Below are 16,355 nucleotides of genomic sequence, written 5' to 3' on the forward strand. Positions count from 1 at the left end.
AGTCACCAGTTCAATTCCCAGGCAGGTTGTGGGCTGGATCCCCAGGAAGGGGAGTACAGGAAGCAGCCAATCAATGGTGCTTCTCTCATTGATTTTTCTCTCTATCCCACCCTTTCTCTCTCTAAAAATAAAAAACATATTAAAAATAAAATTAAGAAGAAGAAAAAAAGTCTGACATAACCCTACCCTCTCTCCCATGGGCATCTTAGTTGCACATGGTAGGTCTTCAGTTTTTCAGATGAGTAACTTTGTGGCTCAAATCCTGCTGCACTTTCTAACCACAAGTTTCCTCCCACTTGACCAAGGTTAATCAGGGGTGTTTCTTACAGAATCCCCCGCCTTTGGAACCACTCCCAAGCTCACCTGCTGTCTGTGGTTTTGTTTCCACTGTGGACAGCTCACTTTAGGAGCCCTAAATAGGTCCTAAACTATGCTGTAAGCCTCTTCACTAGGTGTCACTAAGGTGCATCTACATACCCACCAGTTTGTCTTTCTCAGTCCTCCCCAGCACTGCCTCTCCTAATTCACCAAAGTAGAACTAATCTGACTTCTTCCAAGGTAGTTTCAGCACCCCTTACACTGTGCATCAGGTATCACCTGGGTAGCTTTCTGAGAAGTGGGGGGCAGGGGTAGGGATTGTGGGAAGCCCTCCAGACCTATGGAATCCTATTGAAAGGCATTTGTTTCAGAAAGCTATTCTAAAGCTCCTCCTGATGCACTATTGGCCTACTTGCAGCAGGTTCAAACCTGGGTCCTTGAGATGACTTTCAGTGTTGTTTTTTGTTTTTGTTTCCTACTCACTGTCAATTTACAATCTTTCAGGAACTTAAAAAGCAGACCTTTTTCCCTCACCATTTTTTTCCCCTTCATAATCAAATTATGATCAAATCATATAATCAAATATGGACCTATATGCTAGGTGTTGTCCTTACAAAATACATCAGACACTGTTGATCCCATTAACCCAAAGAAAACACTGCTACTCAGGATTAAGCATGTATTTATTTTAGTTCAGTTAAAACATACATTGTTTCATTGAAACGGTGTAGCACTCTTTGCCAACAAGTCATACTGGAATTGTTGGCCTCTAACAGTACAAGGGGTTTTTTACACTATATACATAAGATTAACACATGTAGGTTCTCAAAGGTCTTTCCTTATACTAGATCACATTTGATTTCATTACACTAGATCACATTTTGATAACTACTGCATTTTGAAAATTTAGATCTTTTTAAAATTTAAATAAGAGATCTAAATTTGCACCAAGTTTTCATGAAAAAAAAAAATGGTTAACCAGTCTGTTTATTGCAAATACAATTTAAATGATATTTAAAATTTTTAGTGTTTACACAATTTATCAATTTGTTTATATTGACATCTCTGTACAGGTAATTTTGGGACAATTCTTAGATATACATAATGTGAATTCATCAAAATGCAGTTAAGAAAGTTACAGGAATATATACATTTGAACCCAAGACCCAAACCTGACCCATGGAATTATATACAACACTATTTACAAATACATATGGACAGACAATGTATGTACATAGATTATCATAAATATTGAAAAATAGGTTAGCTTTAATGGATTACTGCTGTTCTATAAATAACATTACAGTTATAACTGAAACATCCAAGGAAGACAGTAATGCAAAATGAGGTGACAAGACAGTGGTTTTAATACTGAAGACTGCTTATTAATGGGAATTCACTGTTCAGGAACCTCACGACAGACAAGAGAGCTCCAAGATCATGCAATGGAATTAATCCTCAGCAACTGATTTTGAACCTCCAACAGACAAAGAAGAGTGGATGTCTCCCCACACTGATTAGCTATGAGGACTTTTTTCCCATTCTTTCCTGGTTGATGGATTATATTTCCTTCCCAGGAAAGGACATAAACCTTTACTTGGTATTTTCTCAGGAACTCCAGCAGAAGTGCCAATTCTTGGTCTTGAAATAAAGGCGAGGTTCTGGATTCGAAGGGAGTACCAAAGCCCAATTACCGTAAATGAAAGCAGTGCTGTAGAATCTGTCTTCTCACTGCCTTTCTAGGCGGTCCCCAGTTATTTTTGTAGAAACAAACACAAATGGACCATTGGTTTCACCAAAGTAGCACTACAAGACGTCTTCCAGTTCCACAAGGGTCTTTTTAAGTACAGACATATCTGATCTATAAGCTAGTCACATATAATACAAGAATGTGTAACAAAAACCATGTCTGCCCCATTTCTGGCCCTTGCTTAGAACTAAAAAAATGTTTAGTTCAAGAGAAAACCTTAACAGCCAGATGACCAATCGATGATTCCATTATTTGCTTCCCTCAACCACTAATGGAATTATGTATAATAGATTTTAGACATTATGCCTGATGAGCAAAGTACCACATTATTTAATAATATATTCACCATACACCGTAACATACAATAAATGTGCTCTTAAAAGCCAACTAGTTTTTTTTTTGTTTTGTTTTGTTTTCAGTTCTAACTGGAATTTATGTGGAAGGGTGAACATGCAGTTGTACCAACTAACTTACACCCAGGTTGCACTGTTTCCCCTAGCTAACCATTTGTTGGATGTAAACAAATAATTCTGTGTTGTACAAGAATGAGATGACAGTCCAGTGCAAGTAAGTTTTTTAGAAAGCTTACTGCATGAAACCCAGTGGCCTATTTAAAGAGAACTTACATTATTCCAAATACCGGTGTAAACTGTAGATTAGACCTCAACTGCAGACGAAACATGAACATGACTAAGCCATACAGTATCAAGTAATTCACACTTCCAGTAGTAGATGAGCATTTTTGAAAAGTTGTACTCTGGTTAGAATAGTTTTGGCCTTATTGCCATCAAATGCCCATTTTCCACTGCTGGAAGCAGTTAAAAAAGGGCTGGCCCAAAAAACCCAGAGCTGTCAACCCAACTCTGGAAACAGATGCAACTGAATAAACCCTGTTTTACCCAATTGCACTATTTGGTACCTCAAAATTAGTTATTTTACTCCCCACAGAAATATCTGCATTATCTTCCATTCTAATAGACTGAAGCCATAAATATTTATCTGAATGAACTAAATTATTTGGGAACAGAGAAGAAAAATGATGAACAGGGTTCATCTGATTTGGTATAATAGGCAATCAATTATCCTTAAATGGTGAAGTCTGAATGGAAAAAAACTATGCTCCTACTCATAGTACAATTTTTCATTACATCATTTTTTTCTAAAAATCATTTTGGATAAAAAACATATTTGGCTTATTATGCCTACAAAAAGGCAATTCATTTCATAATACTTACATTTGTTTTTAAACAATTAAAATTTTTTTTACGGAATTTACTGACAACTGTTTTTGGACAATGTTCAAAAAAAGCATTTTTTTTTTTTTTTTAAAGTAAAATAGTGCTTCTGAGGTCTTTAAATATTTTTGGTACAAAAAATAATAGTGTTTTTCTCAATGGTTATTTCAATACTTTGCTGTAAATTAAGAATTGTTTCTCACATCAAATGGTTCCATTAGGCACATTCAAGTAAAACCATAAAATATCCAAGTTTAAACAATGACACAGCCAAACATGTGGCTTGATAAAAGTTAAGAGTTCGTCCATTCTCTGGAATGGAATAAAATTGTCACTTCCATTAACCCGAGACTCGTGGTTTTGTTGTTAATGTCCATTTCTATCATACAGAATAGTTCCTTTAAAAAAATAAAAAAATAAAAAATAAAAAAACAAACAAACAAAAAAAAGAGTTCACTTATTCTGCACTCAGAAGAACCAGCGAGGAATCTGCACTTCAAAAGGAAGTGAAACTGAAAACATCAGGTGAAATTTCATAGCAGTTGAGAGTTGACTCAACACTGGCATCAAATGGACAACTGAAGTTTTGGTAGTGCCAGTTAATGGGCATTGTGTACCCAATCCAGGATAATCAACACCATGCTTCCGATCATCACCACAAAGCCACTCAACAGGAAGAACAAAGCCTGCAATGAGCAGAGAGAACACTGGTCAGCAAGCATCAAAACATGTTCCGTTCAACATTCCCTTTCTACTTTGAAAAACGGGCTCGTCGTTACTAAAATTACGGCAATATTTTACACAACTACAGTTCCCCCTCGCTGAAGATATTTAAATGGTCTGAAGTAATCCAAGAGTCTTCTAAAATAACTCTCTCTGAAACCTTCCAAAATTTCACCATTAAGTTTCTTTCTCTCGAATGAAAAGACAAATCATTTTCTTTGCTGAATAAACTACTTCATAAAGCAGCACTGGGCTGGATCTTTTCAAAGCAAAAATTGAGGTCACGAAAACAAACCCAAGTCATCCTAAAATGCAGCCCGAGTCAAGGCCAGGTCTTTCTGATGGACAGAAGTTGACTTCTAATCCTACCTTTAATCACTGCCACTATATACTTGGGGTAAACAAGATGACAGTTGTTGGCTCAAGCAATTCCAGTCCTTTAATCAGATTAGAATGGTAGTAGAGAATAAAAATTGAAAAGCAGTCTTTTTTTCCTAAACAGACCCACTAGAATCATTTACCGTATTTTCCGACGTGTAAGACGACCCCCTAATTTTACAGTTAAAACATAGGTTTAGGCCTATATTCGCTGTATAAGACTACCCCCCACTTCCGAGGCAACACCAGTTCTTGTTTTAATAGACCACCTCTTTGACTCTGGCCAATCTGAGCAGGCTTTTTTTCGTTTCAAAAGTCGTCTTATACGCCAGGAAATAAGGTACTTAATACTATATCATACCCTTTGAAAAATTAGTTATTACAAACAGTCTCACCCCAAACTTTGCTTTGAAGATGGTTTTTCTTGCTCGACTAAACAACCCATCTTTTTCCCTTTCATATTCTCAAGGCCCATTTAAGTGCCTGTCACACAACAGGCAGCCCCCCACATACTGGTTCAACAAGTGCTGAACGCTAAATCTCTTTACACTTTATACTCCATCTCTCTAATATCTAATAACTTTCTTGCAATTAAATTAAGCATGTATTAGAAGGCAAACTGTCTTTCACCTCCTTGCTCTGAATCTTTCAACTGTGAAGCACACTGTTATAGGAACATGTACTAGAAACATAAAAGTGAAACTGTAATGAATGATAGCTAAGAGACTAAAATTAAAATCAGTTGAGGAATTTGTTATTGGAAGATTATTAGTTTCTAGAACCATAATCTCTTACTCACCCCAATCTTTTGCACAGACTTCATGGACTCTTTCTTAACTAACTTGATATAGAAGGCAGACGGAAGAATAAAAATCAACATAGCAGCTGCAGATGCACCTGCAAAAGAACATTGACCATTTCTTGAGAGATCAATAAGCCACTTATCACCCATTGTTTAAACCTTAAATTCCTGATACTTAAATCAAGCTTGATATTTTCTAAAACTTACCAATGAAACCAAAGATATCTCTAATAGTTGGGACAAAGATGACAAGCAGATTGGTAAATGCCAAGATCGATACTGTAATGAGACCATGACGCCACCAAGTGAAATCTTTTTTTGGACAAAACAACTGAGTTATGGAACTCCGGATCTGCAAAAATAAACAAACAGATAAAGTTTCAGCTTTAGTTAATAAAAACCAAAATAGAAAACCTATTTAAAACAAGCAGCTATTTAAATAAAATTGTGCCCCTTCCTCTACTGCTGTTTTATGAACATTGAAAGATCGTTTAACACCTTCAATTATGAAAAACATGCCCTGGAATGTTTTAAAAATTTACTAAGCATTTTAAAAAGACCCCTCAATACAACCATCAATTCAACTTTGCTCTAGTGGAGTTTCCCTTCTCCCAGAAGATAAAAATCTCACAAATCTTCACATTTAAACTCATTCCTCCAGAAAAAAAGAGCAAGTGATTTACTTACTGGGAAAATAACCACTGGAACAGTCAGGGTGACAGCCATTAACACAGCCAGACGGACAATGAGAAGAAGGATATCAGCTCCTAAGACTTTCGAGTATGTATGAAGCAATTCGGACTCAACTTTATCTGTGGAGACAGACAAAAAGACAAAAGCAAAACTTTAAGTGTGCTGTTTTCTCTGGAGATTAGGTAGAAAAATCTAACTTGTAGCAAAAAAATTTACTAAGTTATTACTAGTCACTCACAAAATAACTACCAACTAAGAGGCTAATAAGATTAATTTAGAATTAGGGTTAATGCAATTAAAATAACATTGAAGGAAAATTTTTCTAAATACCAAGTAGAGATTTAGCCACATGACCCCCATTAAAAACAACAGGAGCTAAACAGCTAAATCCCATGATCTGGCTTACAGTTTGCATGTGTTGTATAATTTGAAAGTGATGGGAAGAAAAAGGTAGGATGAATGCTGATAGAAGTATGTCATATAAAAAATGGCATCAAATGACTAATGGTATACTTTTGAACTCGGATTCTAAAAATTACTGATTAAATATACCATAGGAAATTCTAAGCTCTAAATTTAATTTCTTATCACAAATGAAATATACTAAAACAGGTTGAATTTTAAATAGAATTATAGGTATTAAAATATCAATTTCATCTCACAATGTGATTCAAAAACAAACAAACAAAAAAACACCGACATTATTTACCATAAAATGTCAAGTATCCAAAAAGGGCAGCAAACAGGTACATGAGAAACATAGCAAAAAATGAAATCTTGGATACATTCATCATCCTTCTACGGCTGCGGCTATGTAAATTCAAAGAAAACACAAAAACATTTATTAGCAGTAGTTATAGCAGTAATCACATAATTTTTTCCCAATAAACCTACATTAAAATAGGTATAGCACTCACTCTTTCAGCTCTTCATAAATGGGAAGAATAGCAGGATGACAAACAAATGAAAAAGTCAGAATTGGGACAGCATACACAGTCTGTAAAAAGATATAAAAATGCACTCAATATCCCAATGTAACAAACTCATGTCTTATCAGTTGTGCAACTTATATTTTATATCAACTAATGTTATAATCAAAACCTACAATAGTTTTCCTTACATAATTAAATTCCAATCTTCTAATTTGTTCACGATGTGTAATTAGCGTCCTAATTTCTGAATGTTTCAATTATTAATGTAACATATTTCATTAAAAAAAATTTTTTTTATTGATTTCAGAGAGAAAGATAGAAACATTGATGATGAGAGAGAATCAATAATTGGCTGCTTCCTGCATGCCCACTATAGGGGATTGAGCCTGCACTCAGACCTGTGCCCTTGGTTGGAATCAAACCGGGACCCTTTACTCCGCAAGCTGACACTCTATCCACTGAGCCAAACCTGCTAGGGCTCATTTCTTAATCTACTTTAAGACACAAAACCAATGCTTTCTTCTCAGTCCTCAGTAATAAGCTAATCATTTTTCCCCCCTAAAGAGCAGCTCTTCACCCTCTTCCTTTACCCTGGGAGTTACTTTAAAGTTTCCCCCTTTTCTTCCCTAAAATTTTCCTTTCAGAAAATGAAGATTATATTTAGTTACCTGTGAGTTGAAGAAAAAATAATGCGGTCTGCAAGAACCATCATCAGTCGTGTTAAATGCCATATGAGGTACTAAAGCTGTTGGATCTATGAAGGTGCTGTTTATGCTTATTGTATCTTCAAAAGGACAAGCAATCTCAAATTTCTTGCAAATCACCTGAAAATATATTATTTTTCATTTGTTAAACTGAATGATGTGACAGGGCATATAAAAATTTTTTTCTAGCTTTAAAGAAGTTATACCTACCACAATCAGAAAGAACAGCATACACAGCAAGGAAAGGCCACTGGTATATCCCAAATATCCTGGCAGGGGGAGATAAATGTTAATTTAATGAAATAGGTTTAGGGCAAATATATTTCTTCTACTAAATAAAATAACTCAATTCTGCTTGGAAGACTTCAATATGGCCACAATATTAAGTTTCTAATTCTTACATACTAAGCCACAGAATTAGTTAAAAATAGTTGCTAATAACTAAAACAGAAACTTTCATTCGTTTCCTATAATTATTATTTACAAAGTACAAGATATTATAAAATGTCAATACCATATTTTAGTGCCCTGGTGGTGATCATGCTAGGATTGTGAAAGACCTAAAGAGGTTTGCATGCTACAACTCCTAAAGATATGTTTTTAGAGCTTTTTATCTCTCAATGTCTAGTAAGAGAAAGCCAATTAGCTAGTGAAAGGGTCATTTCTAGCCTCTTTGGCTTGTAGAGATGGGTTTGCTCACCTAAATTTTTCAGCAGTGATAAAGGAAGAATGAGCAGCAACGACACCAGGAGAACCAAATAGTCCCCGTTCAGATACCACTGTCTGAATCGAAAAGAAAAACAAGGTCAAAACCAGCCACAAATATTCTCAGAGTATACACATCATCTCACAGGACTCATTTTATATAAGTACTATAAAAACATACACAAAAAAGGTAGGTTTGGAAGTATCGCTTATTCAAAAAGCCTATGAACAGGAGTAAATATCTCCAACTTTGGTGCTAGATGAATGTTCACTCAGGTTAGGAATGGGGCATGAAACAGTATAACTTTTGTCCCACTGTTTGCTCTGGGAAGGCTGCCAGTTGATTCATAACATAAAACACTTCTTAAATGCTTGCTACTAATATAGAGAACACAAAGAGGCACTGTTAAGCCAGTAATCTTATCTTGAAGCATTTTTAGAAAAACTGTACACCAAACTTTGTCATAGCTTTGGCTTGTAATTTGTAATGCTAGAAACAAGGAAATTTTAAAATAAGCTATTTTCAGAAATTTGTTAGCAAACGTACATATGAAATACTTCAACAAAGAAATTTTTTCATACATAGACAAAACACATAGGCAAAAACAAAACAGACAAAAACCAATCCCCAAACCAGGACTTATATTCCAGGTTGTCAAGAGTATATTTTAATAACTCGATCCAACTTAAATCTAAAAATAATCAAAAGATCCCTTCTGAAGTTAAGAGAAAATACTACCCAGGCGTCCTAAGAGTTCTAGCAATATTTTTTCCTTAATCAACTATACCCTCTCTTTTAAATCACTATTTCAAATTCTAATTGCCCTGTGAATTCTGCTCCACTCGCTTCAGCAACAAAGATCCAACAGAAAACTAGTATCTATAGATCAGGTTACTAAGATAAACTTCTAAAGCATGAAGATTACCACAACACATCTGGATTTTGAGCTCAAAGGCTGCATATAAGTGGGGAAGTAAATTATCTCCCCCATGTTTAGTTTAGATAAAAACATGTAAGTAGTCTGGGATGAGTAACTTTGCTAGAAGGATAAAATGTCTACATCATGGTCATATATTTCTGGTATTACAAAGTTAAAAAAGATTTAAGTTTTAAGAATTTCTAATTTAGAAAAAGCAGATAGGAGTTGGTTTTTAAACACAATTCAAAGTTGTAGTCCTGACATAGGTTGGGGTGCTACTCAGCTATAATTTCTAAAGAGTTAACTATAAAGAGGAAAGTTTAGAAAACCTGTTTCTACATGTAGGTTAGAACTTACGTCATTCAGAGTTACAGGACTAGCCACCGTCTTTGGCTTTTCATTCTCAAAAGTTCTCCGTTTCAACAATAACATTTACAATAATTTACTGATAATAATTTTGTACCTAACTCTGATAAAATGTATCTAACTATTTTAGACTACAATTGTTTCTTATGAGTAACCTTACTTAGCACCTACCCAGTTGTATCTTCAATGTTCATTAATGCCTTGATCACCAAAGGTAACTCATATTTCACTATGAAGAGGTAGCTTGACATAGCTGGAGGGAAAGAAATTATACCATTACAAGTGCAAAATGTGGCACGTGACACCAAAAGTAGCGTGTCACCACTCTGCTACACAAAGCAAAGTCTACCCAAAATCATCTTTTAAAAAATTCTTACCTCCAATATTTTGCATTGTAATCGATCCAGAAGCTGCAAGCTTTCCAGCCATTCCAAATGCTTTGTGTCCCAACTGTTCATATGATAAAGACCCTGTAATTTAAAGAACGCGGCAGCGTGAGGCAAGTACTTTATACGGGAGAGCAAAAATCACACAGGCATAATTGTTTCCGAAATACCAAGAATGCTACCATACCTCCTTCATTGGCAGTCTTCAAAAGGAGATGAACAGAATACAGGGAAAATATTGACACAAATGTCAAGAGAATTCTGATGAGAGAGAGAGAGAAAAGGTACAAGGTTACAAACAAGCATAGCTCTATTTAAAGACAATTCTTCAGTGTTGCTATGTGAACACTAAATATGGAACTTGTCCTAATGTTTTTGTGCTAGATAGCATGTCCTCAACAATGACACGCTACTGGCTAGAGTGTCAACATATTCTCTTTCCTAGCCCTAAAGAAACTTACATCATGTCTCAGGTAATAGAATAAGCTCTACAGCACTAGCAAGGGCAGGAGTTTACCCACTGAACCAAGCATGCAGGGAGTTATGGAAAACCAAGCTTTAAAGTGGTGGAGTTATGGGACTTAAAACTTGACTCTGACACCATTCATGGCTGCATACTTGCCACCTGTCTGCACTTTAGTAGTTCATTTCACCTGTAAAATGGTGATAATACCTGCCAGGAAACCCAGCCTACAAGGTACTTTTGAGATCCAACTGAGATAGCATATGTCAGAGAAGCAGCGAATGTGACACTCTATGGTGTGGGATATAGGCCCAGCACTGTCGCTAAGTTAAACAATGCCTGTGCTATTTAGAACATGTAGACTTATTAGTCCAACTGTCTAGGGCCTAGGCTATGGCCTCCCTGGAATAGGGTGGGGGAAAAAGAACTGGGACTAAGGTTTCATCATGTTTCCCTTTAGGGCACAGGTTCTCTCTCATCCAGCTTTATTTTCCTCCCCAGGGCAAGCCAAGGAAAATATAAATTTCTTTTTAGCAAAAGGAACAACAAATCAAAATCAGGTAAACTCTTATAGAAAACTCTAAACTCTACAAACAAGAAGACAGTCAAATTCTTTTTGATTCTGTAAGAGCAAACCGACTACAGTACCATATAAGGTCTGGCAAAGACCTTACATGTCTGTTAGTTAAACATAGGTGGTGACATCAAACTGCTCCTCTAATGCCAAATGTTTTATGGGGTCTAATCTGAGGTGGGCAAGGACATCATCAGCCTAACCTCTTAAGTAGTCAAAGCTGCTGGTTTAATAAAAAATGGGTTTTCAAAGCATGCTGACAAATCCAGTCCTCCTTTCTTTACAATGAAATGACAATGAGGCATGCATGGACTTCAGAACCTCTGAGGTTCTCTTTCAACCTCAAGATTGACTCTACTTGATAAGGTGAGCTACAGAGTAAAATACGGATGGATTAAAAACCACATTAGCACTCCTGATACTATTTAACCATAATCATCAAACACAGAGACCCTATTAAAATATATATAATTTCCCAAGCACAAGGCTAACATATCAGAATTGTGGTTTTACTTATGAAACTGAGATGCCATGTAAAATACTGCACTTAGAACCCTACTTAAAAATGGCTTCCAGTGTTTATAGTAGGAGTTATATTTAATAATGATGCCATTCAATTCTCTCACTAAAAAACTTTGAAACTCTAGGGGCCTTTCTGTGTAAATGTCTGGTCCTTCACTTTAGTAAGAGGTCTCAAAAGCCTCCTGTTGATTAAGATTAATTCTGGCTTCCAAAACTCAAACTGTGCTTAACTTCAGCTTGGATTTCACCAAAAAGCAGAGCTTTGCAAAGGTCTCCTTTTCTTTTCATGAACTTTTTACTCTGCTGGGAAAATAACTTGAAGAGAAGACACCTGTCAGCTAACAAAATGTCTATCTGTCACAACGGGACAAAATTCCATGTTTCTTCATCTGTACAACAAAATCAGTCATACATCTTCCTCAGAAATTGACTTAGCCAGAAGCCCAAAGGTACTTAAGTTTAGTACCTATGACATAAACATCATTGAAAATGCATGCTGAACTTTACTGTATTTTTTTGTTGTGTGCTTTTTTTCCTAGAACTAAGGTCCATACTTTCTACAACATTCTCCAAGGGCCAATGACCCCCACTATGGTGAAGAACCACTGCTCTAAAATCTTCTATAGCTCCAAAATTCTATTCTAGGTATACACGCTGGAAAGCACACGAGTAATTAATTCTAACTTGACAACTAAGAAAAAAAAAAAAAAACATTTAGAAGCAGGTACTTATTAAAACAATTTTTTTTGCTATGGCATATGGCAATCAGATCTAGAATAAATATTTAAAAACCACTTTATGACTCACTTTTCTTAAAACAAACCTATTTCAGGTTAGCAAATTCCATTGCCCACAATTATATATATATATAAGATTATAAATACATTTTTTGTTTTTCCTTAAACATGCAGGGGCCACAGGTCCTTGGGGAGTCTATGCCAATTTACCAAACTGATTTCGAAGTACTATGCTTATTAATATATTTTTTTGCTTCAGATTTTTGCCAAGTAAAATTTCTAACTACCCTGGATTTATTAATACTTCCTTTAAAATACCCACCTGTTAATACTTTGTCTTAACTATTCCCATTGACTTAAAGACTTCAGACTTAACTTATCAGTTTTAATTGTTGTCCTAGTTTCCCCTAATTGGCTTTCTTGATATCATGCAATTATATACCAGAATAAAATACATATTTTTTTATTTCTCGTATTTTAAATTTTAAGCAAATGAATTTCAAGTTAGTTTCTGGGACCAAAACGCATTGTATCATCGTATTAACTGCCCTGCATGGCAGACTCACTACTTACACATACTTACATAAACAGAGCAATTCCAGTATTAGCCATGGCATAAGAAAGCCCAAGGATTCCACTGCCCACAATCGCATTGCTCAGATTAAATACTGACATTCCAAAGGAAGTAGTACCCGGATGCTACATAGAGGGAAAACGATAACCAAACATATAACAATAATTAAATGGAGAAAACCAGCTGTGGGCAACTTAGATTTGAAATCTAAAAGCAAAAACTATTCTTTCACTCCATTAAAGCCACAGACACACACATTATTTATTACTTTTAACTTACAAAGTCTGTTTCATACTTCTTTTTCCCCAAATTCGATTCAAGTAAAAAGTTCTGGTTTTCAGGATCTACATCTACATAATGGCTGCAAAAAAAGAAAGAAAGAAAAAAAAAAATCTTAAGTTCGATCGAAACAGACAAGAGGATGCTTTAACACAAAACAGCGCTTTCGTTGTCACACACCTTTATTTACATGCTTAAGTTTTAAGTAGGAGTCGACTTTCACGCCAGATACTGTCACTGCAATTAAGACAGCCCCAAGCTCTTTCAGAGATCACTCTCCAAATGCTACACATCCTTCTCCAAATGCTACAGATCACTCTCCAAATGCCACAGTAATTTAAAGAATCAGAAGCACAAGCCGCATTTTTTTTTTTTTTTAAAGGACAGAACTTCTCCCACCTTTTCAGGGCAGCTTGCTTGGTGGGGTAGGGGTAGTTGAAGTCGCTGTTGGAGCTGTAGCTGCTGCTGTCCTCATCCGGGGAAATACTGAACCTGCCCACTTCGGCTTTCTTCATGCTGGGCGCCGGGAGGGATCCGATGCTTCGAGCAACACTGGACTCCTTTTGTCCTTCGCGGTGCACCGCCGGCGTCAGTCCGCCCGCCCTCCTGCCTGCCTGCCTGCCTGCGGGCGAAGGTAGAGGCGGCGCGTCAGGACCCGCAGCGCCCGCCCCGCCGGGTCACGTGACGCCCCGCTCCGGCCCCCGCCCGGCGAGTGGAAAAGTACCAGCCGCGCGCGCGGGGCGGGGGCGCGCCGAGGGGCGGAAAAGTACCGACGGCGGGCGAGCCGCGGAGAACAAAGATGGTCCCACCGCGGCGGCGCCGCGCCCGCTCGGGTCCCGCGCCCCCCGGACCCCCGAGCCCCGCAGCAGATCTTAGTATTTCAGCCTCTCCGTGACCCCAAGTCCGGGGAAGGGGTGCGGGGAGGAGGTCTGTGGCTTCCCTCCCCACCCTCCCCGGGTCGTGCTCAGACTCGCCGGGCGCACAGCCCACCCAGGCGCTGGCTCCGTGTGCATGCATGCCGCCCGGGCGGGCGCACCCGGAGCTCCCCGATCGCAGCATTTAGGACAGCAGAGCCGCGGAACCCGTCCTCTCATTCCCGGAGCCCCCAGAGCGGGGATGCCACTGCGGCCGCGAGCCCCCCGAGGGGGCGCGGAGGGCAGGCGGAGGCTCGGTGGAGCCGGGGAGAGGGACCGTCCCCGGGAGCGCAGCGGCTGTGTTGACACCGCGCGCCCGTGCCCTCGAGCACTGCCGTCCGCACTCCCATCCGCCGGCATGTGGCTGGCGAGCGGGCTCTGCTGGCGCCGCCGGCCCCTCCTATGCCCGGAAAGGCAACTGATGCAATATCGATCTCCGATTGTCAAACGTCCTCTCCAGCCCGCCCGTCTTCCCCAAACCGTGGCCGCCTCGGCTACCCTGGAAATCCAAACCCACCTCCTCCGCGCCCCCCAAATGCCAGAACACCCTGGATGTGATGATTTTTATTCATGCAAACCAGTCACAAGACTTGCCGCAGCGGAGGAGACGCGGGCCCGGCTGGCTCCCCTCCCCCTAACGGGAGAATGCGGCTCCGCTCCGGGCGGGCACGAGGCCCCCGCGCCGCGCACCCCTCCCCGGCCCGAAGGTGGGCGGCCACCCTCTCCCCCCACCATCCCGCTGGTGGGCCGGGGGTAAGGCCGGGGGCAAGGCCGGCCCCGATCACCATATAAGCGCCTCTCTCCGGGGGAGGAAACGACCCTCGCAGCTGCCTTCCCGCCGGGCCCGTCCCCCTCCCCCACCCCCGCCGGGGCCTCGCGCCCTTTGCGGGGACCCCCCGCGCCGTCCCCCCCGCGCTGTTACCTCGGTGGTCTCCGCTTCTAGATCCCGGATGTCACGCAAACTCCTCCAGTGGGGTTTTTTTCTCAAACAAAAAATTGTAAACAAAACAAAAATCTCTCCTCCCCCCTAACAATAAGCAGGAAAAATAATTTTAATTAAAAAAAAAAGAAAGGGAAATGGCAAGTTGCCTCCCTAATCGTGCGGCGTCCGTCCGCCGTCTCGGGGGAAAGGCGCGAGGGTGTGCGGGCACGCGTGGCCGGGCAGCGGGGGCGGTGCGGGGCCAGGCGCGCCGGGACAGCGGGTATGGAGACTCCGGAGTGGCCGGGGAACGGCGGGTTATAGCGGCCACCCCGAGGACGCGTCAGTGGGCGGGGCCGCCCGGCCTCCGGGTGCTTTTCTTTGTGCATCAACACCCACCTGGGCCCGCCCCCGGCCGCAGGGCCCGCCCCCTGCCCGCCCGCGCCTCCCGCCCTCCCGCCGGCGCCCCCCGCGCTCCCGGAATGCCAAACCCCCCTCTCTCCCCCCGGGTCCCCGGCCAGCCTGGGGGATCCCCTCCGCCCAGGGTTCCCTGTCCATGTCTGCCGGGATTGGTGGCCAACCTACGCGGTTGTCTCTAAGGAATCTTCTTCAATTTCCCCTCGGGCCGTGTTCCCAGCAGTTTGCTTTCTAAACTCAAGGCATTTTGGGGGACCCATTCCCAGCACGCAACCCTTTCCTGCTTGTTATTATTATGGTTTCCATGGGTTTTTTTGTTTTGTTTTTTTTTCTTCCAAATTTAGGCTAACGCCGGCAGCAAGATTGTTTCCGTGGTCAGGTTCCGTTCTCCTTTCCTCTTCGTCTAGACCTGCTTTCACTCTTCAGCACTATCCCCGATTAGTTGGGGAGGCGACTCTGTTTGGGGATATCCTTTAGGTATGAACGTGGAAAACCCTACAAGGGTTGAAAAGCTACATCCCGAACAGCAAGCCAGATCCCTAGATAGGGGGCTCCCGGTTGGGGGAGAAGGGGCAGCTATTCTAAAGAGGTGGCAGGAGTCCCCACAATTTGAGAGCACCTCTCGCCCTCCCCGCCTTTCTTTCCCTGAATTGACAAAAGGCACTGCCTCCGTTGGGATGCTGGCCTGAGACTTCTGTCCCAGTCATGGTGTGTCTTGCTGAGCCAGGCATCTCCGAGGACCCCTCCGCTGTGGAATGCTGGGTGCTGCCAGAAAGGCAGGATCCGTCCTTTGCTGGAAATAAAAGGCCTCTTAGGAGAGATAAATGTTTGTTGAATGAATTAATCAACAAACGAGCTTGACCTACTGCTCCTTTCCTTTTGTGGACCTGGGAGAGGAGAGGATTGGGCAGGGCACAGAGGAAATGGTTGGGTATGACGACAATTTTTGCTTTCAATGCCAGGAGTGGGAGGTGTCGAACTGTCTTTTTGTAATGGTTGTTTGATTCATGCTTTTGAAGGCCAACCTGGGGCATATCTAATTCA

The 16,355-nt window shown here is 40.5% G+C and overlaps 1 protein-coding gene across 6 annotated transcripts; it reads right to left on the reverse strand.

Moving 5' to 3' along the window:
- Positions 1-983: 983 nt before the first annotated feature.
- Positions 984-15,199, reverse strand: SLC38A2 (solute carrier family 38 member 2). Of its 6 annotated transcripts, XM_036455156.2 has the most exons (16): positions 14,898-15,197; positions 13,461-13,683; positions 13,062-13,143; positions 12,792-12,907; positions 10,100-10,173; positions 9,904-9,996; positions 9,698-9,779; positions 8,236-8,318; positions 7,746-7,804; positions 7,500-7,655; positions 6,817-6,896; positions 6,609-6,709; positions 5,894-6,018; positions 5,414-5,558; positions 5,204-5,301; positions 984-3,989 (listed from the first exon to the last, which is right to left on the reverse strand). In XM_036455156.2, the coding sequence occupies exons 2-16, from the start codon at positions 13,574-13,576 to the stop codon at positions 3,903-3,905; spliced, it is 1,497 nt and encodes a 498-aa protein (XP_036311049.1). In that variant the 5' UTR covers positions 13,577-13,683; positions 14,898-15,197; the 3' UTR covers positions 984-3,902. The 6 variants fall into 6 exon arrangements, with proteins under 6 accessions (XP_036311049.1, XP_036311048.1, XP_036311046.1 ...); XM_036455155.2 differs by lacking the exon at positions 5,204-5,301 and having other exon boundaries at positions 13,461-13,679; positions 14,898-15,199; XM_036455153.2 differs by lacking the exon at positions 5,204-5,301 and having other exon boundaries at positions 14,898-15,199.
- Between the last annotated feature and the right edge of the window lie 1,156 nt (positions 15,200-16,355).

The sequence above is a fragment of the Pipistrellus kuhlii genome, unplaced genomic scaffold (assembly GCF_014108245.1).
Source record: "Pipistrellus kuhlii isolate mPipKuh1 unplaced genomic scaffold, mPipKuh1.p scaffold_m20_p_3, whole genome shotgun sequence".
NCBI classification, from domain to species: Eukaryota; Metazoa; Chordata; class Mammalia; order Chiroptera; family Vespertilionidae; genus Pipistrellus; species Pipistrellus kuhlii.